The sequence below is a fragment of the Camelus dromedarius genome, chromosome 7 (genome assembly GCF_036321535.1).
Source record: "Camelus dromedarius isolate mCamDro1 chromosome 7, mCamDro1.pat, whole genome shotgun sequence".
Taxonomy (NCBI): domain Eukaryota; kingdom Metazoa; phylum Chordata; class Mammalia; order Artiodactyla; family Camelidae; genus Camelus; species Camelus dromedarius.
The window spans coordinates 52,093,542-52,120,620 of NC_087442.1; the positions used below are offsets into that span (position 1 = coordinate 52,093,542).

Below are 27,079 nucleotides of genomic sequence, written 5' to 3' on the forward strand. Positions count from 1 at the left end.
CATAGAAATTCAATAAATGTTTGCAGAATGAATGGAATTGCTGATAAGAGACTTCTTGCTCTGATTATTATGCAAGTAGCATTTAATAAAAGGCTTTGATAATACAAACATAGGTTTTAGTCATCTGAAACAGATTATTTCCAATGCTAATAGAAAACTCTTATTGGTGGTTTGGTACTTAAAATTGTTGTTGATTGGCATTTGAGTTTAAATGTAATATTTAATATATATGATAAATACATTTAATAAGGATAAATATATGCACATACATTAATATTTTTGTCCTTCAGGTTTTTTATCTGTAAGTGGGACTGGAATATATTATTGAAAGGTCATAGAAATATTTATAACCATGTACTTTTCAGAAAGATATGCATGGGCCTAGAGTTAACTGTAAAGATCTTTCAAATAAAAGATTCTCCTAATTTTTATTCAAAAACACTCATGCATACATGTATAGATACATACATACATACATACATAGATAAAAGAAGGTAAAAGTGAAAAAGAGGGTGGAAGGAAGGAGGGAAGAAATTAAGAAAATTAATAGGCAAAAGCCAAATAATCATAGAAAAACTGTTAGTTCATTTACTTTTAGTTTGGATTTGCATTGAATCTTGCCACTAATTTACCTGAAAAGTTTTGCCATTTTCAGACTGCTCTTCAAGCATATCTTTCTCAGTTAATATAACATGACAATGATTTTTATATCAGATGATAAATGTATTAGGAGCTGGCTTAGTATTTCCCTTAAACACTGATGCAGTGAAACCCAGAGGCCCACAGTGGTACGGGTCCCTCTGGAACATCCATCACGCGGGATGCTGTAAGGAGAAGTCTTGCCTAGTTAGAGTCAATGTCGTCACTCTAACCAATGCTCATCTGAATGCAGGCATTTTTCTACTATGGAGATTTCATTTCACTTCACCCCAACCCACTCACCCCTCAGCATTTATCATGTTGTTAGCACATTCATTTTCATAATTCTGTAAAACACATGCTTTTTAGGACACGTTTTCCTTATTATAATATTTTCCTCTCAGACAGGAAGCATGAATATTTGTAAGCATCTCTTCTTTGGAAAGAACTTTACAAATAACCATAAGCTCATGACTTCTTTCTGAAAAGTAAGTGGTTATAACTATTCCTATGGCCTTTCAAAAATGCATTACAGTATTTTAGTGCCAGTTTGCAGACAGAAAAACTGCAAGGTAGAAATATAATAGGATACCCCCATATTATTCTAAAATTAGAAAAAAATAGAATTAAGAGTTTTTAAAATTAGATTTAGAAACTCTTCCCTAATCTCAAGGTCAGAGTGAAGTGAGAGGAGGCAATTTTCTAAGCAATGTAGGCAAACAAAATACTTTTGTTTTGAATTAATTGAGCATTTTTGTTGAAAGCAAGTCTTGTCATCTGATGAGGCCATTCATTTATTATTTCTGTACTCTTTATTGAACTGTAAAAATCTAACCAATGTTTCCCAATCAGAAGAATTCAATGAAACTAAATAAGAAATGTATAGAATGGACTGAGTTATTTTTGTAACAAATAATTTCAGACAGGACACTAATTTAGACTATTTATTTTGATGATTTTAGAGTTCAACTCTAAGCAGTTTTTCAGTTTCAACTGGAAGGACTTACTGAGGTATGTTTTTCATGTAATGTAGGGTAGTGAGAAAACTCTTTATGACTAGATTACGGAAAGAATTTTTCACAATCAGCTCATAGTAGACATTTAAATATTGGATTTACCACATGTATTTAGTTTATCAGTTTCCAAAGCAAAATTACTTCAAGCTGGTAACCTACTTACTATGTAAGTTTCATTACTTAGGCCCCTAAGTTATTCAGCTCATTCAAAGCGTGACTGGAGGGCAAGTAGGGCAGGGGGAGGTCATGAGAACTCTCAAAAGAATTTTCAAAATCACTTGATGATGTGGAAACTATATTTCCCATTTCTGATTCTTTTCCTTGAAACTGAAGCCCACACAATCCTGTGTTGAGAACATAAAATTATTCAAGAAATTCACCTGCCACTGTTTACCATAATTCAACTATCCTATCTTCTGGCCTCTGTGATTTTCTGGGAGTTTTTTGCAGGGGTGGTTAGCTCCTTTATTTTAGCTATTTATCTTAATTTTTCAATTCACTAGGTCAAAGATTATATTTGGACATACTTTCCTGGCTTTAAAGTTTAAGAACACTCCAGACTCATTTTTTGCCTCTAGCCTTAGGAGTAGCTATCAGGCTCACTCCCTAATGCACCCCTTCCTCCAACTTCCCAATTAGAAGACAGAAATTATACAGTCCTTCCTTCCTGAACTGCAGAAGACTAGAGTACAGCAAGACATTCCCACCTGTGACCCAGAGATTCTCACCCTCAGCACTATTGACATTTTGAACCAGATAATTCTTATTTGGTGGGACTGTCTTCTGTACTCTGGCATGTTTAGCAGCACTAAACCCCACTACTCACTGGATACCAGTAGCACTTCCCCCTGTTGTGACAACCAAAAAAATCTCCAGACATTGCCACACGTCCCCTGGGAGCACAATCACCTCCATTTGAGAACCACTACTATAAGGGCAGAAGTGTGGAGGGCAGTGAGGTGGACTTACCTACTCAATATAATCTTATTGAGCAAACACTGTGTGCATAGCAGTGTTGTCTGTGCTGTGAGAAACTTAAAGAAGTATGATGCACAGTTTCTGTCCTCACAGAACTTCCAAAAGAGTATAGGAAATGAATACAAATAACTAGGACTTAGAACAGCCTGACTTAGAAAGTAATGATATCTTGATATGTATTGAGAGAAAGGAAATCAAAATTCTCTTTGGAAAAATGAAGAAGTATACTTGGAAAATTTAGGGAGAACTTGAAAGTAAAGCATGATTCCAGCAGGTTAGGATGGAATGTCAAGGCCTTAGAGGCAAAGGAAAGAGAACACTGAAACACTGAGAAAGAATGTCAACAGATTTGAACTGTAAATGTTTTGGACTTTATCTAGTTCATTATGAAGATTCTTTCATTTGACTTCATTTTATTTTTGTTGAGAGGAAATGACATGATAAGACAATAGTTTTATGGTCCCTGTTCTCTTACTTTTACATTTAACTCTTTTCCCCTGCATTCACCATGAATTGTAGAGAAAGAAGTGAGTTTGTGACCAGTCCAGCAAATACAGTGCAGAGCACTTCTGCTGAATAAAACTAATCAATAGAATGCACATGCACCCTAATTTTCACAGCAGCACTATTTACAATAGGCAATAGGAAGCAACTAAATTAACAAATGATTGAGTAAAGAAGATGTGTTGTATATATACTATGGAATATTACTCAGCCATAAAAAAGAATGAAATAATGCCATTTGCAGCAACATGGGTGGACTTAGAAATTGTCATACTAAGTGAAGACAGACAGTGAAAGACAAATATCATATGATATCACTTATATGTGGAATCTAACAAAATGACACAAATGAACTTACTCTGTTTTATAAAACAGAAACAGAGACTCATAGACAAAGAAAACAAATTTATGATTACCAAGGGAAAGGCTGGGAGAGGGATGAATTAGGAGTTTGGGATTAGCAGTTATAAACACTGTATACAAAATAGGAAAACAACAAGGTTCTAGTTTATAGCACAGGAAACTATAATTAATAGCTTATAATAACCAAAATGAAAGATAATATGAAAAAGAATATATATGTATAACTGAATCACTATGCTGTACACCAGAAACTAAACACTACTTTAAATCAACCATACTTCAATCAAAAGAAAAAAAAAAAGATTAATCAATAGAATGGATGGAGCTTATAATCATAAAATTATTACTTTTCTTGTTTATTCATTTATAATTATTACTACACAGGTAAAAATAGCTTACGAAGTGATCTTTCTGGAAAACAATGCTTTCAAGAGATAAGCAGAAAAAAAGTTAAAGTTACTGTCTTTGAAGTTTGGGTGAGAAATTAGCACCCAAGTTTTAATAATGTAGGAACTAAAAACACAATATAAGTAGGAAAGGCAAAGGGAAAAATCTAAAGCCCTCTTTAGGACATTGATTCTTAGTCTCTGGGGACTTCCGGATCCCTTTAAATACACTGTGAAAATGGTGGTTCCCCCCCCCCCCAAAATACCTATAGGGAAATATTCATAAAACTTGATGTGACACTTCAGGGTGTCGTCAACCTGCTGAAGCCCTTCGGCGCCCTTCCATCCATGGTCCTCAGGTTGTAAAGCCCTGACAGGAAACTACAGGCTACGAGACACAGACCGTTGCTTCAGAGACCTAAGACGCCCCAGAAATGCCTATAACAAGATGAGCGGTAGTTTGGAAGCTGAAATCCCTGAACTCTTTCTAAATACCTGGATTCATTTTGACTGCAATGTAGTCAAAAGCATTGTTATAATATTCCATTCAAGTTCTTAAAAAATTACTTTTATTGGATGGAAAAAGTGCTATATCTCTTAAAAGCAACATGATTAAAAAAAAAAAAAAAAGAAGAAGAAGAAGGAAAAGAAAGAAGGATTCCTGAGCTGACACTGAGAAGGCTTTAGGGCTTCTTCCAAGATGTTTAAACTTGGACTAGTAATTAACTTCTCTGAGCTTTAGTCTCATGCTTTTGTATAACAGAGTACTGTATTATATTATCTTTAAGTCCTCTATACATTCTAAAATTTCATAATTGAAATTAACTCATCTAAATCTTTAAAAAACAAGACAAATAAACATGAGAATAGCTGCAGTTATTTCCACAATAACATTTTTTCGGGAAGTGATTCAAAGCTAGATGTGGTTGAATTGCTCCAAGACTGAATTTGCAAAAGTAGGCGATAATTCAGTCATTACGCTCAGCCCTTATTAATTATTATGACTTCTCCATGACTTTGAATCAGAAGGGTTTGCTATAAGAGAGATTCTGACTGGGCTGTCTGAATGATGAATCATCTCCCACACCAAGGTGGTCTTCCCCAGCTCCAAGGTACTCATAGGCACCACCAGGAAATTTAACTGTGGTTGCCTGTGTTGTACTTGGCATTTTACTGAAGGAAAAAAAAAAAAAAAAAGGAACTTTCAATATTGATATCAACATGCTTTAGCCTGCAGAAGCAAAAGATTTTCTTTGCGGAAAAGTGCTTGACATTAAAAAAATATAATGCACTCAGCCAGGGCTCCAGTCATCTGAATTCACTCACCATTTGTGTGGCTTTAAATATGGCTACACACACGCCAGAACCAAGGATCAGAAATGCATCTGGGTAGCAGAAGCTGGTTAGTGTCGTCTCTTCCACTTGCTTTTGTTGTCTGTTTTTGTAACATATGTCAGCCACCAAAGAGACAAACGGGTAAAATGGTTTTCTCCTTTCCCATCTGGTTCTCTGCCAGAGATACAAAGCCTGAGCAGAGAATCAGATTTCAATGTTCTGACTGCCGAGAAACCTTACTTTCTCATTCTCTATCCATCACCATTCTTCTCCTCAACAAATATTTTTCCACTAAGTACAAAGCAATGTAGTCCAATAAAATACAGGGTTATTTCTACTTACTCCTTTCCCAGTTCCTGGTCATTAATGCTGTATTTGCGTATATAGTCACAGTATTTTGAACTCCTGAAATTAAAAAAATATAGATGGTTCTCTGTGTATAAATGAGTTCTGTTCAATGAGTCAACCAAAAAGTCTCTTGTTTGGAACTCATGATACACTTTTCATGGAAGTAACTTTAAAAATGGTGATAAAACTCTACAGTATGAGAGACAGACAAGAAAAGAGAGAGAGAGAAGCCTAAATCAATATATAGCACGTAATATAACACATCCTTTGCATGCAAACATTTGCATCCTTTGCATGACTGTTCCGTCATGGAAACCAACAACCTCTTAAAAGCTGGGCAGCAGCGTAGGAGGCAAGTACTGTTATAGGTGTGTTAAACAATGGGTCTATTAAGGAGATACTGGTGGTACCTACCTGATGGAGAGATGCAGCGTTGTTACCTGGGAACACTGCTGCAGCTTCGACTTCAGGAACGTGCAGGACCGCACAGGCTGAGGACTGTGTGGCTACTGTGGCTGTCCACATTTGCAGAGCAATTGTAAATTGGGTGTTTTAACGTCAGAAGTTGCCAAAAAATTATTAAACCCTGCTATATAAAGAGTTACAATCTAGAAGTATGTTTGAGACTGCAGGGATCTATTAATATTTTCAATTGGCTAACTGAGCATTCCTATATATTACTAGAGTACTGATTTCTTTTACTTAAAATTGATCTTAAAAATTTTAAACATTCAGAAAAGTAGAGAGACTAACAGTATGAATGTACATATCCCCATCACTTCAACTTAAAAATGATTATAATTTTGATTCATTTTTATTAGTTTTCCTGTTTTTCTTTCATTGCCAAATGTTATGTAGCAAAACCTAGATCTCATGTCATGTATACTTCAGTTATATGATTCTTAAAAAAACAATTACATTTTCTTATGCAATGACAATGCCATTATAACTCTCAATAACACAGTATTTTTTATCATGTCATACCTAGTTTATGATCAATTTTCCCTCATTGCCTATAAAATGTCTTTTATGTTTGGTTTGATGAAATCAGTATCTAAACAAGATCCCCACAGTACATTGGTTGTTATGTATTGTAAATATCTTTACATCGGAAGCAGACCCATCTCCCTATTTTTTTCTCATACCACTGACTTGTTGCAAAATTCATATCAGTATCATGATTGTCAGTGACTGTTCTTTCCCCTTAAAAAGCATTGAACTTATTACTATATTCCTTATATATCCTTTAAATGGAAGTTAACTTTAGAGTGAGTAATTACTTAAAATACCATGACAATGTGTTGATTCTGTCATTAGTAGTCTCCAACAAATCCATTTAGATTGTGATTAAAGAAAAATAAAAGATTCTGTTATCTGCCATGGTTGATGGAAGAAAGAATAATGTAATTGAGATTAAAAGAGTTCCCACATTGTCCAGTATTAATTATATAACGTAACAAATGTCTGACATATGGCCTGCTGTTCTTTTTTATGACACATACCTGGTTCCTACACTCCTTAGAATTTATAGACTCTGGCAAAGGAGATTCTTACTAAAAAATGTTGAGAGAGAGCATTAGAGAATTATAGACCGGATTTTAAAGGGTCTTTATTTCCAAAAAAGGCCCCGTTACATATTTGACTTTGAATTGCACCTTAGGAATGGACTGGAAGGTGGGGCATCTAAAAGTAAGAGAGCATTTAGGAATGTACTTGACTGGGCAAGGATCACCCTAGCGCAGTAGATAACGCCTGTCATAGTAAGTTGCTCCATGACCGATTATTGGGCGAAATCAACCCCAGAAAATGAAAATAATACTGGGTTGCCCTCCCAGAGTTATACTCTTAACATAAATCCTCGTGAAACATGACGACAGGAAACCTGAAAAAAGTATCCCTTGATAGTAGTAGCATCTAAATGCAGTAACACGTGTAATCCTCAGAACACTATTGTATAGATACCATTTCCATTTGAAAGATGAGGAAACTGAGTTATAAAAAGCTTATGTTATTTCCCCAGTACCACATAATGATAAGTGAAGGATTCGGGAGCTGAACGGAGGCAGTCTAGCTCTTGACCTCACTGCTGTATTATACTGTCGCTTAGACTAGCGAGATGAGCTTCTTCTTGTCTTTGTATGAACACCAGGAGATAAACTTCTTCCGATAAACTCTGATGCCAACCCTGAAACTTGCAATATTTCTTAACCCATGTGGGATTTTAATGAGTCCTTAAATATTACATATAACTTAATAATAACTAGGTTCCTTTTCTTTTAAACAGGTTATCAATAACCTGGGTCCTTTGGAACTGATTCTTAATACTCCTAGCCATCACAGAGTTCATCACGGTAAGGAAATTTGATCTTTCTTTCCTTCTTCATTTCTTGAAAACTGGTATTATTATTTTGTATCATTTCATCAGTTACTTGACATAGTCACCACACACTGTGCAAACAGGTGTTGTTTCTTCCTTTGTACCTGGATACACTTTATCGCCAAAGCAAGGACTGGAGCAGAAAACACACACACAGAGACACACAAACCTTTCCATAGATGGCATTTGGATTTTCCTCATTGCCTAGATCTCAGTTGTAGTAGAAGAAAAGAGTTTACCAACCTAGGGGAACCACCCTAGGAATCTTGGTCTTAAAAGCTGTTGGTATCTGAGGAAAGCCTAAGAAACAGCACTTCACTTTCCTGCCTCAGTTCTGTGAAAAAACTCAACCTACGCTGCATTTGCTTGACTTAGAAAAAAAAATCCCATGTGGCCAGTGTCTAATGTTTACCATCAGCAGCTTAAGAAATAACAGAAATGTTTGCACCTGTGCACGCAAAGACCTGAACAAGAATGTGCATACCGGTATTATTTGTAACAGGGAGAACAAGAGATGTAACCCAGTGTTTATCAGCAGTAGAACAGATGCACTCATGTAATGGAGAACTGCATAGAAACGCAAATGCCCGAAGTGTTACGACAGGCAATGGCAGGAATAAATCTCACAAGCTTAATGTTGAAAGAAGGAAGCTAGTAATAAAATGGTGAATATCATGGCTCTGTTTTGACAAGCTTCCAGGCATCACAGGCAGTACTGGAGTACGGCAAGCCTGCCTTTCCCAGGCAGGCAGGTCCCTTTCCCCAGCCAGGGAGCAGAGCAGGAGCACAGGCTCCCCCGGGAGGGGAGAGGGTGGGATCAGGCTGTACATGGTCAGTTTCCTCTTCCAAACTCCACAGTCATTCCCCACCCCCAGCGAATCGTTAGTGAGGGGCCATGGAGAGGCCAACAGCGTTATGCTCTTGGGCTTCCCTCCATTTAAAAGGAAACTTAAGGAGTGAAGAAAACACGTCTACACTGAAGAAGAAATAGTTGCTAGTTTCCTGTTTGGCCTCAGAGCACCTTTCCAGGCATGTTGCTTTATTTCAGAATTTCATAACCTCTGAACTGCTAACATTTTGGACCAGACAGTTCATCTGGGAGCAGAGTGGAGGGCTGGCTGCCCTGTGTATTATAGGATGTTGGTCTTTACATACTAGATGCCAATAATATCCTCTCCCAGTTGTGACTACTAACAGTGTCTTCAGACATTGCCAAGCATCCCCTAGGGGCACAGTGCTCCTCTACCCAACTGGGAGCTATTGGTCAGCCCACGGATGGCAATGGGTAGTGGATCTGTGTAGCCAGCCCCACTCTGCTTTTGCACTGGGAGAGATTTTTCCTCGTGTCTTCACTTTCAAATGTACATTTGCATATATGGGAGGTGTGTAAAGAAATGACACATGAAGACAGTTGAATTTATCGCAGTAGTGGTTTATGGAACAATATTCTTTTTCCTTTGATTAATAATCACACGGGTATGATAGTGTATATTTAAGCTTTTTTAAATTAAGAAACTATGCCTTTCATTTCCCAGTACCTCTGTTTATAAAAATAAATAAACCTAAAATTACCTACCCCATTAAAAATATTTTTAAAAAGAAACAAAAGAAAAAAATTTAAAAAGGAAAAAAAAACCATTAAAGAAACTATACCTAACTATTTAAATTATTATTTAAGTTCTTTGAGGCATGAAAAATATCATATATGTTATGAGTTAATATAATTAAAAGTAACTTAATTTTTACTTATGTCTTTTATTATTAAAATAATAGTACTGTCTTACTCTAAGTGGAAAATTTTCTTCCTGGAAAAGATGCAATGAAAAGGGGTAAAGTTCACATCAAAATGTTAAAGAAAAAAGTATTTTCTTTATCTTATTTCCTATTGCCTTTTGTTCTGGACCATTTAATTTTTAATTGTTACTCTTTGATAGTCTTAAAGAAATTACTTAGCATTATCCCAGATTTTTAAAGAACAGGAAAATTGTGAGCAATGGTGCTTTTTTTTAATTTCTGGGATAATTCTAAATATAAATGACTAAGGAAATCTTTGCTCTTTTTAGTAAAATCAGTTGGAAAATAAAATGAAAACTCAGTTTAGTAGCAGATGAAGTCTAGTGATGTTAATGAAAATATATTTTGGGGAAAATCATTGTTTCAAAAAGCATGACTTTGTTTTTCAAAAAATGTTTAATATTTTGTCTCATAGGCAGAAACCGTTATTGCATAGACAAAAATTATGCTGGTACTCTTATTATATGGGATAGACTTTTTGGTAAGTACAAAGTATGAGAATTTAAAAATCAAATTAGCTCCTTAATTCATAGGAAGTCAAAGGTCATATCATTATTGTTTATCTTCCAGGAACATTTGAGGCAGAAAATGAAAAAGTTGTATATGGTCTAACACATCCCATTAATACATTTGAACCATTCAGGGTACAGGTAATGTACTTGATTTTATTCTTTCTGAATTGATTACATCACTTTTACAAATTTTATATTTAAAATAACAATTAGTTGTTGAAAGGCAGAAATACATAATATTAACCTGAAAAAATATATTTTTAACTGTAAAATAATTTGGAAATAACTCTGGCACTCGAAGGCTTGAATCAAATTCAGCAAAATACATTTGAAAAAAACTCGTATAAGAATTTTAAAATGTGTCTACTACCTAGAGTTTAAAAAAAAATAGCTCTTCAAGCAAACATATCCTTTCTCAGAATAGACCTGAAATGTATTCATGTATTCAGAAGGAGCAGTAGTGAAATGTATAATTAAGGCTGATCCCAGAGTAAGAAAAATGTTTGCTTCAAGGCTGCATGACTCTGGTTAGAAATTCAACGTGAGGCCTTTGCCCTCCTCTTCTTGGACTGAGGTGGCAGGAGCTATTACAGGTCGGTTATGTCTGCATATTACCTCACCTGCTAAGCCTTGTTGCCCGGGACCAGTTTTCTGTTCGACATGTGGTATTGGTTGTTCACTGATCTCAGTGGTTGGCACTAGAGAAATGAGGAATGTCTGTGAAGCTCTGATCCATCAGCGGCAGACCACCAATAAGACTCCTGGGGGTTGGGACTAGTAAATGAGAAAAAGATAAGAATGCTTGAAAAACTGAAGAGGTCAGTCAGTGACAGCTCTGTCCAGGGGACTGGGTACACAGCATTCAGAAAAGGAGGAAAGCCCAGGTTCATGTTGGGTCTGCTTTTTAAACCTACTTCTTCAAAGTTTTTAAGAAAGTTAAAATAACAGAATAAGTGAACATTTATTGAGCTTTTACTATCTGCAGGGCAGTGCTAACAGCCCAAATGTTTAATTTAATTTGTAACCATTACTAAAACCTTACGAGGTAGTGCTTCTTTCTAACCTCAATTTTTTTTTTATGGATGAAACTGAGGTTCGCAGATTTTAAATAATTCATCCAACCACACACAGCTTGTCAGATGCAAACCTGAGTCTACTCAACTGAATCCTACCTTGTTCTTTAATGGCTTTGGATTCCTTGTTGTAATAGTTCAAGTAATTTTAAAAACCATTTTTATAATGCCAGCAGTTAAAATTCTGCAAAAGACAGTGAAAATACCAATAAGACCACAAGGTCTGACAGAGCTAAGACTTCTTTCTACATTAATTTATCACTACACCTATAGTAGAACTCATTTCTAGAGTCTACAGCTGATGCCCTTATCTAGGACTAATTTCAGTCCTCTGGCACATTACTATCAGATGTATGGTATATATAGCTAGTGATCCTGATATTTATTGAGTACCTGTCATATGTGGGTATACTTTTAACTTCACATATATCAAGTGTATGTTTTTAAAGAATATGGATTCCTACTGTCAACCTCAAGGTAAACTTTTTGACTCAGCAAACTGTTCCTTTTCTTATTACAGAATATGGTCTGTTTATTACTCAGAAGTCTACTGTCAGAAATGACTTTGAACATTTTTTCTTAATATGATGTGTTTCTCTATAACTCAACACAATAAATGAAAGATTATTTTTAAAATATGTAACCAATATGTAGTATCTGTATGATTCCATGTTCAACTTTAATAAACATTTAGCAAGTCTAGAAGAGATGTCATTACATGGCTGTTGAGTGCACAGCCTGCTAGTTAATGACATGGAAGCAACGTCTCTGAACGCATTTTTTTCTTCTTTGCTGACTTTCTAATCAGTTGTCCTGTTTTTAAATTTCAAATGTACAATTTTGTGAAGCTTCAGAAATACCGGTAAGAACACATTTAAGCTTAAAGGTATGCAAAATGCATAGAATGAATTTCAATTTGAAATCAATTGCATATTAATCAACATTATCAATTATACATAACCTATTTATTGAAGATTAATATGTAACTTACATTAAATAATAAAATAAAATTTATAATTTATTGTATTTAATCTTTTTGGTTATGGGTTTTTCATATTTTAAATAAACTATATATTTATTCTTCTAGTTCCACTATTTAGTTTACATTTGGACTACATTCTGGGCCACACCTGGATTCTTCAATAAGTTTTCTGTCGTATTTAAAGGACCAGGATGGGGTCCAGGTAAACCAAGACTTGGACTAAGTGAAGAAATTCCAGAGGTAAATAAGAGTTTATGAATTTGATGATGGTGAAGATTAATCTTATATTGTCAGGTCTACAGCCAGCCTGTAATATATGCTGACTTCATGCAAATCTGAAAAAAATGTTCCCTTATGCACATGCAGTCCTGTCAAGTATAACTTAAAGAGTGAACACCACTTAGGGACCAGTGAAGGGGTGCCTTCTCCCAGGGTGACACTGCCTCTTACTAGGGAGCATGGTTTGAGGGCAGAGTAACAGAGGCTGGCTGTCAGATCCATCCGAACCAACAGCAAAGAGCCTTTGTGGGGTGCAGGAACTATGCAAACACTTGTGGATCAGTCACAGAAGCTAGAATATGAGAAATGGAGGAAGCCTTAAAAATTATTCAGTTTAGCCTTCATTTTGTCCATGAAAACCTGAGGTCTCCAGAACTGGAGGTCTATAGTTACACCAAGATGATATGGTTATTGGATTAGACCATAATTTTATTCACTCCATAGTTGAGTAGTAGCATTAAATACAGAAATCCCATTAAAATACAAATATAAACAAGGTAGAGATTTAAAACATTGGAAACCACAAAGAAAAATTCAGTTTGAATCTGGAATACCTCTTATAAAGATGAAAAAGGAATTTCTTTCCAATCATTCAGGATATATATTATGATTTCTTATCAAAATAATTGTCATTAATAGTAATATAGAAACAACAGAGTAAATCACTGTTGATTTCAAAGATTATTATGAATATAAAATTTGCCAATATTTTGAGGAAATAAAATCATGTTTTATTTGAATATTATTATTTTTCAAAAATCCTGATCTAAATAAGGATATTTTTTCATCCAGTTATGAAAGCTGCATGTTGAAGTTTCCCAGACTTTTTGATTATGTTCACAGCTAGTTGTGTAACAAGGATATAACTTGATATAGATAAAAATAATCTGCATACTTCAGGTCCAAAAAGTCTAGTCAGCTGTGGTCCATTTATTATTTTTCTTTTTTTAATTGATAATTCAAAGTGAAAATTTTAAAGTCATATTGATGCCTAAATCTGCACTATAAAAACAGAATTAGAGTCTTCCTGGGAAGACTATCATGGGAAAGTTGTTTTCAATAAGACAGTATTTCCCTTTGTGCCATGATTATCTACACTACCCCAAATCACCTTCCATCTTCTCTTTTGCTGTACTTTCGTGTATAATTATGGACATATTTTCATGTTTCATATTCCATGTTCATTTTGGTTATGTTTATCATCAGTATCAGTTCTTACATTGCTATATTTAAAACAGACTAGATCAGAATCCTAATGCCTCTGAAATGAAAAGCAAGTCTCCTAACTTTATTTTTTCTATCCAAAATAATAAATCTTAGATTCAGTTTGAGGATTAAAAAAAAAATAAATACTAGCAAAGCTGTTCATTTCTTTTTACGTGTCTCCTCTTCACTTAGCATGAGTTTCAGTGAGAGAGATAAGGGAGCAACATAACAAGAAGGCTTCTTTCTTGTCTTCCTAGGTCACAGGGAAAGAAGTTCCCTTCTCATCAGCAGCATCTCAACTATTAAGAATATATACAGTTGTGCAGTTTGCTCTGATGCTGTCATTTTATGAAGAGACCTTTGCAGATAAAGCTGTAAGTGGTGTCCATTTTAAACAGAGTATGAGAGAACTGTCACTTTGAAAATGAAAGTAACCTCCTTCTATTATAGCTGTGCTCTGTTCTTTTCTGTCATTGTCTTTTAATTTTGACAATATCTCACATTCCAACAGGTAAATTAATTCTTCTAGACTGTTAAATGTAAGTTGATTAATTATATCCAAAGTGTTTCTGTATAAAATATCCATCATATGGTACACCATGGATCTACATGATAAACAGAAAATGGTTTGTCACAAATAACTTATTCAGTAATTACAAGAAAAAGTATTCCAGAAGTTAGAATTACATGTTTTGGGAAAAGCAGACTTTATATCAATTTCAACATATTTATCTTCAATTAGAGACTACCCTGATACCTTGACTTTAGGGAGATTGTGAGGTAGGTTTTACTTCATTAATTTGGTCCTTTCTGAATAGTCAAAATATTGTTTGTCTTACACAAATATAAGGGAACCAGACCAGGGTTTAGAATCTGGAGTCTGATTCAGGCATTACTACCTGGAGAGTCATTCTTGGGCCACATGAGAATACCTTCACTGCCTACATTTTGGAGAAAACAAAAATAACCTAACATAGGTACAAATGCACTGTAAACTGTAAAAAGATAAAAACAGAGGCATTTTAAATATGTGTTTCATTTCACTGATTTATTTATATTATATTCTTCTGAAAGGATTTACAGTAGTTCAAAGCGGTACATAAATTGTAGGAAGGTAACTAAGTTGAAAGTAGGTGAAATTGAAAAGAGGATGACAGAAGAATGAAAAATCAGTGTCTTTGATTTTGTTTCCAAGAAAATATGTACCTCATGAAATAACCTCGCTGAAGGTTAAGGGCTCACATAGTAGCTCTATATGAATAATGGTTATGCTTTCAAGAAACAGGGGAAGGGAGGCTTCCATTTTGAGCAAAATGATAAGTTAAATACACCTATTTTTTATTAAGACATATCGAACACCTAGAATTGCTGGATAAAATGTAATTAAAAAACAAAAACAAAAAACTTCTTTAAATACATTGCATAGTTGAGCTGGCAGAAAACTGAGGCACTCCTTAGAGGCTGAAAATGTTGAGAATGTGTAAATGCAATGAATTAGTGGGCAGTGAATTCAGCTTTTCCCAACAGCTGTCCTAGGACCTCGAATGGTCTCTGCTGGTCAAGACCTTAAGGTTCCAGAGACAAAGATAAAAGCCTGCACTGGTGAATAGTCAGTAAAAGAACTTCAAATAAAACAACTGAAAACAAAAGAAATACTTACTCTCAGCGAAGGGGACGGGGTGGGGATAAAAAAAACAAGAATCATAAAAAGGAAACTTGTCTCTACCTGACTTGGCTTTAAGGAGGCAGAAAAAAGCCTTCCTGAGAATTTCTAACTACAAACCAGCCTTCACTCAGATATGGATCCAGGATTTACACTATCCATTGATTTATGAACCTAAACTAAGGATATAGTTAGCATGGTCCCAGATTAGGTCTTACGTGTTTAGAATACTCATATTCAAATCATGCTTAAAGCAATCCCCTTAACCCCACATCTCAGCATAGCCCCCAGGTAATGCCTCAGTGATGGCGAACTCAGAGATAAAAAGCACAGAAACACACAAGGGGACAGCCACTGTGACAAAGCATTAGCAGAAACCACACACAACAGAATTAAACCTTCAAAATAATAGATTTTGAAAGTAAAATTAATTAAAACACAAATTAAGTAAATTTAATATGTTTGAAGAAGCAAAAATTGAAATTAAAAAGAAATTTTAAATTATGAAAAATCAGGAAACAAAAGACTGTAAAATGATGAAGCATATTTAGAAATAATAAAATTAAACTTCTAAAACACAAAAGTATAATGGACATGAGGAAGTCAAAGACTTCATTGGCAGTTTAAAGAGAACTAAAAAGAATTAAGCACATTAAAAGAGACAAAAAAAGTATCTGTTATATAGTACTAACAGAAAATGATGTTAAAAAAATATAATAGAAGTTTTGTTCAGACATAAAGAATACTCTGAAAAAGTCTAAAAAAAATTACAAGAATCCAGAAAATGTGTAAGTGAATATAAGTAGGATTAGTGGGCAGTGAATTCAGGCAAGATGAGTTACCTTTTCAAAGAATAAGTCTGTGCTATTGACAGATATCAGTCTATCCATGAAAAACCCATAATAGAAATTAATAAAAATATGCACAGAAAAATTAGCCTATTATAAGGTTATTTTAATAATAAAATATATAAATCCCATGGAAGTACTTTTAATAATTAACTATCATTATAATGATCCCAGTATATTAATTCCACTGGAACAATCCCAAGTATTCCATATGCCTCACACAGTGAATCCTATAGATGAGTAGGTTACTGAATGTGTTAAGAAGGACTTTTTTGGTTATATATGAGACAGAAATTCAACTCAGAATGAATTTGTTAACTCATATAAGTGAAACATCTGGGATTTTTCTTCTTTAGGCAGGGCTGGATCCAGTGAGTCAAGTAACGTCTTGTGGAATTTTCTCATTCTGTTTTGCAGTTACGCGTTTCTCAATGCAGGCTGTCCTCCAGCAGCAGCTCTAGCTTTAAATACTGCCACACAAGGAACTCCAGAAGCGAAAGTTCCAAACTGGAGTTTGACATTGTGGGTTGGTTCATCTGGATATCACTGAACCAATCCATGTGATCAGGCCTGGATCATAGACTGTTCAGTCTCTGAATGGGAGGACAGGCTCTGCCCCACAGGATCCTCATGGTCTGAGAGGAGGGACAGAATGGCTTGAAAGGAATATTGAGATGATAGTACATGGAAAAAGGGAAATAGATTCAATAACGCAAAAATAACAAACGTTAGATCTATATGAATCCTCCTCACTCATAAATACCATGTAAATTGAACATGTTTTCAAATAATAATCTTTAAACACTTATAAAGTAACATCATAAACTTTCTTGCAGGATATCATTTTACTTGAAGTATCTATAAGTGTCCACTAGAAATCTTATTCTAAAGAAATTAAATATCCGATTAAATGTGGCTTAAATATAACTGAAAAATCAGAGGCAAGTACTTCCAGGATTGATTAATTCAGCAGTTCAAACATGTAGAGTTTCCGAAAAGGCTTCTCTCCAGTTCTCTAGGCTTCCATCATCATAATTACAGCAACTCCAGGCATTCTGTCCTCACACTGTGACCAAAGGCAGCAAGTGCAATTCTCCTAGAGCGTTATGTAAATTTCATTTAAGAAGAAGGGGGAAAAGTCCCTGAATATTTCCCATCAAATGTTCTTTCATTGTTCAGGACTAACTCACATGCCCACACTGAAGCAATAATTTAACACCAGGTCATGAATTAACCATGAATGAATTATTCTAAGCATAATTCATGCCCTGGGTTAAAAGGGTTCACTTTCCCTCTGAGCACATCCCCTCCTTATACTTGAACAAAATCAGCCTAGTATCAGTGCAGAAGATATGGGGCAAGTTTTCTGGTTGGGCAAATAACAGCGTATGTCACAGTGTGTCCTGCTAAATAAAACAGGTTTACAAAAAGTTATTACGGAAAAGAAAGCCATTTTAATTTTAAGCATATTTAAAGACTTTAATGATCGATGTTGTCCATAAGCTTTTGCATTTAAAATGAACAGTCAAAATTTGCTACAAATAGTGATCCCAATTTTGGACAACAGACAAGTTTACATGCGCTCTCTGTCGATGTGTAATTTTTGTTAAATTATAGTAAAATATGTAATAGACTTTTAAACTACAGGAAAATATGTAATAGCAGAAAACCATGATTTAAACTTTAGTTTCCATTTTGTGAAGTGAAAATAAGAAATCGGATATGATGTGACCAGAAATGCTCTGAAAATATCTTGGTAGGAAATACACTGGCTTATTGTTTTCTGGTTCCTATACGTGCTACAGTTAATAAAAGCAATTCCTCATTTGCCTTTAGCTTCAAAAGAGACAAAATTTGAACCCAGGAACTTCTTTCAGGAGTGTGAATTACATCAGTATTAGTAGTGCACATGTAGATGTCAAGCTATTATGATGGTTAGATTTATTAATTGCTTCACCTAAGGCCGCATAATCATGTCTTCAAGTATTATCTAATTAACTCATCATTGATTACTTTGTTAAACTACTATGTTGTTTCACCTAAATTATGACTAAAATATGCACGCATTAATGGAGCTTAGATAATTGAATAACACCAGAAGAAAAGCTTTGTCATCTGCATCTAAACATCTGACTTTTGATATACTGATCGATACTGAGTACATTTTGCATTATTGAATTTTTCAGTTATACTAAATAGTCTCAAAATAAACTATATTAATTTATAGAAATAAAAATGTACCCATTTTGATCTTGAAAGAGAGGCCTTAATATTAAGTTCACCAAGAGAATTTGAATGTCTAAGTGTGTATGAGTGCTTCTTGGGTATAAGTGTAGCCAGACAGGGTGTATATTAATATTGTAACTCATAGCATGGTTTTCACAAGATTTTTCCACTGTCGTAAAAAACTATATGAGAAACTCGTGTTAGCTCTATCGAGAAAGAGAAATATCAAGTGATGAAATCCTTTTCAAATTGAAATTAGAGTTGGAGACAGCTTCATTCCTGACACAAATGAATTTTGAAAAGTGCATTTGCTTGTTTCCCACACATGTTTTTCTCTACTAAAAACATGCTGTGAGACTAGGGGAAAAAGGTTGCTTATTTGCAAAATTCTATAGTGCCTTTCTAGTCTCAGGGATGTTTAAAAGCATCTGAAGACATTAAAATCCAATAGCAATATTTTTTTTCCAGATTCACTGTAGCCAATAATCACATAGAAAAGTTGTGGCTGACTTGTAATTGGGGACCCTGCTGTGGTCCCACAGCCTTTTCTGTTTATGCATATACCAGAGTAGATAAATACTTACTTGTTTCATGTGTGCAAGTTCTGTTTAAATAACTTCGGGAGTCAAAAAAGCAATTTGATGGCCACCAGAATGGTGTACAAGGCATATTCCTTTCGAACTGAAACTTGCAATGCATACATTTAAATACAGAGTGTTTAGTTTAGTGATATGCCCCACAGTCTTTTATGTTGATTTTAGTTTATTAATGCTTGGGAAATCAATTCCTCAGCTGCCAGGGTCCACTTCATGGGGTGATATCATGAATATGGGTTTGAAATGGAAATACGGATGTACCAGCATGTTTCCAAAGTAAAACTATAAAGGCAATGCTATCCTTTTAAATAATAGACACACTCAAAACAGTCTGAATATTTAACAGAGTCTTATAATAGAATGTATAATAAAGTTACTGCAGCGAGGTTTTAGCAGATTATTTGGTGATGTATTTCAGGTTAATGAGATGTCTGAGAATATCCAGTATAAACCTGGAAACAGATTTTTATGAATTCCCCTGGATGCTGTACTCTGTAAAATATTACGGGTGCTGCAGTGTTGTAACCAATGTTTTCATATTGACATGTTTTAACAGACCTTTGGAAAAAAATCAGTATATTTGGTTGTACTCTCATAACAGAGAGTGTCACTTGCACAAATTAGATCTAGCATAGGTTCTGTGTGAAACTTCTCAAATCAATATCCAGTGCGTACTGTTTTCTTCCAATGCGGTCCATTGGGATTTAATTTAATTTCCTCAGGTTTTTAGGTGGTAACTGAAGTAATATGAAAAAAAGAAATGTGAGCTAAATTGAGCATCAATTATAGTTTAAAGCCATGAAATGGATGTAATAAATATGTATGTAGTAAAGGAAGGGTATTAGCAAAAGCTACCTTTCTAATAAGCATAAACTTCAGGAACTTAGAAAAGTGACCATGGTGAATTCCAATGAAAACTATATTTTGTCCACTATACTGAAATATAGTAAAGTAGGAAATTGCCCATTTAAAAAATGCCTTTTTCATCAAATAATGAAATATTAACTGTGAAATTAAATATAGTTTCATACTATTAATACTGTCTCGAAATTTGGTATCAGGACGCTTCTTTAAAAACACAACCAATGATAAATGGATTATAATTTGAATTAAGATATTTTGATGTATTAAAAATATATAAAAATTAGACATTTTAATTCAGCTTTGGAAATTCAAAGTCTGCACAGTTTTTGAGGGCCATATTTATTAAAAATTTTCCTTATGAAAAGGAAGTTTGTCTGTCTAAAACTGTCTTAAAGTTTCTTTTATCTTTTGTATTTTGGGAAATAACTGAAAGGTGTATAGCTTATATTTCTACTTGTTTCTTTGAAAAAATAAAAGTAGCCTTTCAAGAATATAGAGAAAGTTAGTATATTGATTTCAGTGAGATCTTGAGACAAATACTGGTGATTCAGAGAGGCTCCAGTGACCCCTGAAGTAGTTCTCCCGAACATCCAAGAACGATAATGTGTCCACATGGGCATCTTCCTAAGCACACGCCATAGGGCCTTTCATTACTGAGGCTGCTCAGTCATGGACTAATTACCGCCCAATTCTGAGGTAAGACCCGTCCGTGTTCTTTACCCCGTGCGCAGTGAATCATGAGGCTGTCCAGTCTGGGTGGCGAGAACATGTACCATGCCTGGCCCTGTCTGAGCGCTGGGCATTGCAAGCTCTAGTCCTTTTCTGGCCTTCGATAGTTTCCTCACTTGCATGAGCTGATACACTAGACTGTCTGCAGATTTCTTAAAGTTCTGTCTATGCAGTTCTCTTTTCTTTGATATTCCATCTGAGTTCCCTCTGTGCTGCAACATAGAAACTCTCAAAGTAGCAAGCTGTGACAGTAGTTGGGGGTCGGGGGGAGTCCCATCACTTGTCTCCCATTTCCCTGCGATCGCTCACCCTTGTTGCCTGGTTTCTAGGGTATTGAAAATAATTGTTTCAGATATATTATTTTGCTTTGTTTTGTTTTGTTTTCAAGTGGGAAGGTCAACCAGCCCTTGTTTCTCTATATTCTGATATTCCAGGTGCACATTCATTTTTTAATGCAGTGGAATCATACTTTAAATATAACTGCCATGTAACTTGTTCTTTAAGTTATGTTACTTGACATTTTTAAAATGAAGTTTTTTGCTTTTATTTCTTACATGTTTTTGTAAAAACTCAATCACCCCATGTCAGTTCGTGTCTGAACTATATATTCATTATACTTTCTAGCCAATATATTTTCACCTTTGACATGTTTATTGTTTTTGATTCTTGTCTGAAATTATAGAAAATGTTCATTCTAATCATATTTCATTGTGTATGCTTCAGTAACCAAAAGTGCTGAAAATGTAGGGAAAATCTATTTAGTCAATATTGGTAATTTTTTCGAAAAGCAGGATGTTATTTCAATATCAATTCTTGAAATCTCTATAGAATTACAAATTGCATTATGGTATCACCCTGGCTTCTGCTCTTGTGTCTGTGTTGTAATACTGGGAAGCATCTTCAAGCCTTAGGTTTCAGCATGATAAATCCAGAAGCTAAAGGCATCTGGAAGAAGCCCTCACAGTCCTGAGGATGAAGAGGTAACAGATCAGGTGTGCCAGCAGCCCTTCTTCTGCCTTCACATCAGAGATTACAGAGGTTTAAGTGTAAGGGAATTTTGACCTCATTTTACAGATGTTTGGGAAGATGAGCATTTTGAATCAATATAACAACTTTAGTAGATCTTTTCAGAAAACTTTTAGAGAAACTCCTAAAATTGCACCACCTTGATATAATAAAATCCAGACATTTTTGTGTCTGAATCCTTAGATTTTGGCAAATATTATCAAATTAATTTTGACAATAAACAAAGTTCTAAAAAAGAATTTATATAGAAACGCACTGTTATTTTAGGACATAGTGTACAGGGCTGATATGGTGAGATTTGTCAGGGGGAAAATATAGAAGGTAATTATGTTGATCATTGGAGTTTTTCTATAGAATAGTATGAGGGTGATATCCTATTCAAGAAGAAAAAGGCTTATCATCTCAATAAATGCAGAAAAAAGCATTTGATAAAATTCAACACCCATTTTTATGATAAAAACTCTTACCCAAGTAGGTGTAGATGGACATATCTCAATATAATAAAAGCTATTTATTACCCACTGCCAGCATACTACTCAACAGTGAGAAGTTGAAAGCCATCCCACTAAAATCTGGAACAAGACAAGGATGCCCATCTCAGCATTTCTATTCAACATAGTATTGGAAGTCTTAGCTATGGCAGTCAGGCAAGAAAAAAGAAATAAAAGTGATCTGAATTGGAAGAGAAGAGGTAAAATTGTCACTAATGTGGATGACATGATACTTATAGGAAAACCCTGAAGGCTCCATGCAAAAACTACTAGAGCTGATAAAAGAATTTGTCAAGGTAGCAGGATACAAAATTAACATACAGAAATCATTTACATTTCCTTTACACTAACAATGAAATAGCAGAAAAAGAAAGTAAAGAAGCAATCCCTTTTAAAATCATATCCAAAACAATAAAATACTTAGGAATAAATCTGACCCAAGGAGGTAAAAGACTTATATGTGGAAAATTACAAAACAGTGATTAAGGAAATTAAAGATGACTTAAAGAAATGGAAAGATAGCCCATGTTCTTGGATTGGAATAATTAATATTGTTAAAATGGACATATTACCCAAAGCAGTCTACAGATTTAATTCTATCCTTATCAAATTACCCATGACATTTTTCACAAAACTAAAACAATCCTGAAACTTATATGGAATCAGAAAAGACCCAGAATTGCCAAAGCAATACTGAAGAAAAAGAATGAAGTTGGAGGAACAACCCTCCCAGACTTCAGATAATTCTACAGAGCTACAGTGATCAAAACAGCGTAATATTGGCACAGAGACAGACATATGGATCAATGGGACAGAATAGAGAGCCCAGAAATAAACCCAGAGACTTACAGTCAATTAATCTTCATCAAAGAGGCAAGAATATACAATGGAGAAAAGACAGTCTCTTCAGCAAGGGTAAGACAGCTGCACATAAATCAATGAAGTTAGAATACTCCCTTACACCATACATAAAAATATATTCAAAATGGCTTAAAGACTTAAATATAAGACAACACACTATAAGCCTCTTAGAAGAAAACACAGACAAAACATTCTCTGACATAAATCTTAGCAATGTTCCTCTAGGGCAATCTACCCAGATGATAGAAATAAAAGCAAAAATAAACAAATGGGACCTGATTAAACTTAAAAGATTTTGCACAGCAAAGGAAACCATAAGCAAAACGAAAAGACAACCTACAGAATGGGAGAAAATATTTGCAAAAGGTGAGACTGACAAAGGTTTAATTTCTGGAATATATAAAGCTCATACAACTTAATAACAAAAAACCAAACAGTCCAATCCAAAAAATGGACAGAAGACCTAAACAAGCAATTCTCCAGTGAAGACATACAAATAGTCAATAGGCACATGAAAAAATGCTCAGTATTGCTAATTATCAGAGAAATGCAAATCAAAACTACAATGAGGTATCACCTCATACCAGTCAGAATGGCCATCATTCAAAAGTCCACAAACGATAAATGCTGGAGAGGGTGTGGAGAAAAAGGAACCCTCTTACACTGCTGGTGGGAATGAAGTTTGGTGCACCATTATGGAAAACAATATGGAGATTCCTCAAAAAAACAGAAATAGACTTACCATATTATCCAGCAATTCCACCTCTGGGCTTTTATCTGGAGGGAACTCAGATTCAAAAAGATAGATACACCCCAATATTCATAGCAGCACTGTATACAATAGCCAAGACATGGAAACAACCTAAATGTCCATTGACAGATGACTATATAAAGAAGCTTTGTTGTATTTATACAATGGAATACTACTCAGCCATAAAAAAGAATAAAATAATGTCATTTGCAGTAACATGGATGGACCTGGAGAGGTCATCATTGTAAGTGAAGTAAGCCAGAAAGAGAAAGAAAAATACTATATGATACCACTCATATGTGGAATCAAAAAAAAAAAAGAAGGAGAAGGGGAAGGAGAAGAAGAAGGACACTAATGAACTTATCTACAAAACAGAAACAGACTCACAGACATAGTAAACAAACATGATTATCAGGGAGAAGGGGGGTGGGAAGAGTTAAATTGGGAGTTCGAGATTTGCAAATATTAACTACTATATATAAAATAGATAAACAACATGTTTCTTCTGTATAGCATAGGGAACTATATTCAATATCTTGTAGTAACCTATAATGAAAAAGAATATGAAAATGAATATATATATGTATATGTATGACTGAAACATACTGTACAGGAGAAATTTGACACATTGTAAACTGACTATATATACACACACACACATATACTATATATATATACATACACTATACTATATATATACTATATACTATATATGTGTGTATGGTGTGTATGTATATATATATATGTATGAAGAAAAAGTCTTTCTTCTTTATAGATCTGTGGGCAAAGGAAGGACTCCCACACCTTCATTATTTGTTTAAACAACATTGTGTCAAACAAGTAATTCTAGAGTTCCTATGCAGTTAATGTTATCTCATGAGTATTTTTTCTCATTTACTCAAAGTTGCAGAAGGGTACTGCTCTTCAGGCATACAAATCTGGGCACTGATTCCTACACTGGGAAACGTACAGAAATAGGGCTATCAAATTGCTCAGGATTTGAAAAATAATTTTAAATGAGGCAAATTAATTCATTGCTTCATAAGCTTTTTATAGTTATGAACCTTCTCATATTTTTTGTGATAAAGACTTACAGTCAAAGGTCAATTTAGAATAATTCTACTTCAGCACTTTAGGACAGCAGTATTTTACATGAAAGATATGCTAGCTGTGAGCGGTATGAAATGGTAGTAAACCCAATGAAAGATAAAATTACACTGCCATAAAAAGTAACAAGCTTTATGTCATTTCACATCTTGTTTACAACACAGGAGGCTAAGTATTTATAATGGTCAAAGCCTACCAAGTCTATTCTATTTTATTTTTTTCATTTTTGCTCCAGTGTTACTGGTCTGTGGTCCTATCAGTAGGGATTAAAGTCGTGACTTCTAGAGCAGGAATTTTGTCTTTCTTGCTCACAGTCTTAAACTCCTATTTACCGCAATAAATATTCATAGAATGCATGTGTAGAAATCAATTAAATTCTACAGATCACTTGATTATTAATTAGCCTATCAGAGGGTACTATATGGAAAAACTTGAGTCCCATAGGAAAATGGACTCTTAATGGATGTGTATGTGTTCTGTATTGAATTCCCTCTTCTAGTATTCTTAGTTTCCTGTAAACTCAGACACTTTTAGGACAATGCTGTTTTTAAGAAACTAAATATAGACATATTTTAAATAGTTAATCTTTTGAAGTATTTAATATATTAATATTAAATAATTATTTAATAATAAAAGAATTGAATTTTGAAGTTTAAGGAACTAAACTATCAAATGTTGTAATATTAAATTATTCACTAAGCCAATTAAAATTATATTAGAAGTATGAATAACAAACACAAATGTAAAATATAAATCATTTGGTCAGTCATTCAAAAAACATATATTGGATATGACTATGTGCCAGGCAGTGTTCTAGGCACTTGGGATGTAATAGTGGATAAGAAGAGGAAACATCTCAGGGGAGTGGGAGCAGACAGACAACAAACAGCTGAAGAAGTTACAAACAAACAAACGTATGAGTGTTACGGAAATGATACATTGTATGGAGAACAATACAACAGAATAATGTTATAAAGATTATGGAGAAGTTCTATTTGATGTAGGACAGACAAGGACGTGCACTTGCATGAATTTCAATGCTACGAAGGAATGAACCTGGGGACCCCTGGTGGAAGTCATACCTCAGCCGAAGAAGCAGTAGATGAAACCGATCTGAGTGAGAAGGATATTTGTCATTTTCAAGGAAGAGCAAAACTTCTGATATGGCTTACGAGTGACAGGCAGAGATTACTTAGGAATGAGATGATAATAGGGGATACGTTGTGTAGAGGCCGGAGTAAGGACTTTGGGCTTTATTCTAAGTGCAATTTTGAAGCTTCTGGAGGATTTAGAACATAAGAATGATGTACTATGACTTCTGTTTTAAAAAGAAAACTCTGGCTACACCCCAGGGGTGGGAGGCCATGACAGGTGGATACAAAGTTTAGAAGTGGAGAGTCCAGTTAGGGGGATATTTTAGTTGTGCTAGGGATCATGTTGGGAGTGAAACAGGGTATCCTTTTTGTGTTGTTTGTAACAAGTATCTTTATCTTGGATGTATTTCACAAATAATGCTGACATCTGTTTCTGATGTATTAGAAGTAGACAGTGAGAGAAAGATTCAAGGATGAGTTATGGATTTTTGGCTTGAGCAAATGAAAAACTGGAGGTGTCATTCCTAAAATAAGAAGAACTGGGGAGTGTGTGGTGTGGAGCAGAAAATCGAATGCACAGCATGCTAAGTTTCAGATATGTATTAGCCAAGTAGAGGCCTGAGTAGACAGCTGGATAGGGTATACTCAGTTGATTTTCACTCCAACACCATTAGCTATGAAGCAGTTTGTGGAAAGAAGGGTTCTTCTTTTTCCCCCAGGGATCATAAATTCTTTAACCAAAACAAAAAAATATATTTTTCCTGTCTCTGAATTTCCTATGATATGTGAAAGAGCTAATAAATCTTTAATTTGTGCTTCCTTATCTTATTGTAATTAGTTAAGATTAGCCTAAGTGTCATTTGGAAAGTTAGTTTAGCCTGAACGTAATAACGGTAATCATCATGACCGTCTGTTGACTTCTGTTGCCAAGCACTCTTTTAAATACTTTAGTGTCATCCTTGCCAGACTCGAACTTTGTTTCCAACGTACTAAACACATAACAGAGTTTTAGAAATGCTGAATGATTTGAC

General features: G+C 34.7%; 1 protein-coding gene across 3 annotated transcripts in view; it reads left to right on the top strand.

The window, feature by feature from the left end:
* The window catches only part of AGMO (alkylglycerol monooxygenase), a 285,767-nt gene that overhangs the window by 131,726 nt on the left and 126,962 nt on the right, over positions 1–27,079 (top strand). For all 3 annotated transcript variants that reach the window (XM_031454981.2, XM_031454982.2, XM_031454983.2), the window contains exons 6-10: positions 7,854–7,920; positions 10,156–10,221; positions 10,311–10,390; positions 12,413–12,547; positions 14,050–14,166. In XM_031454981.2, coding sequence (XP_031310841.2) covers positions 7,854–7,920; positions 10,156–10,221; positions 10,311–10,390; positions 12,413–12,547; positions 14,050–14,166 — 465 coding nt within the window. The remainder of the gene's footprint in view (positions 1–7,853; positions 7,921–10,155; positions 10,222–10,310; positions 10,391–12,412; positions 12,548–14,049; positions 14,167–27,079) is intronic.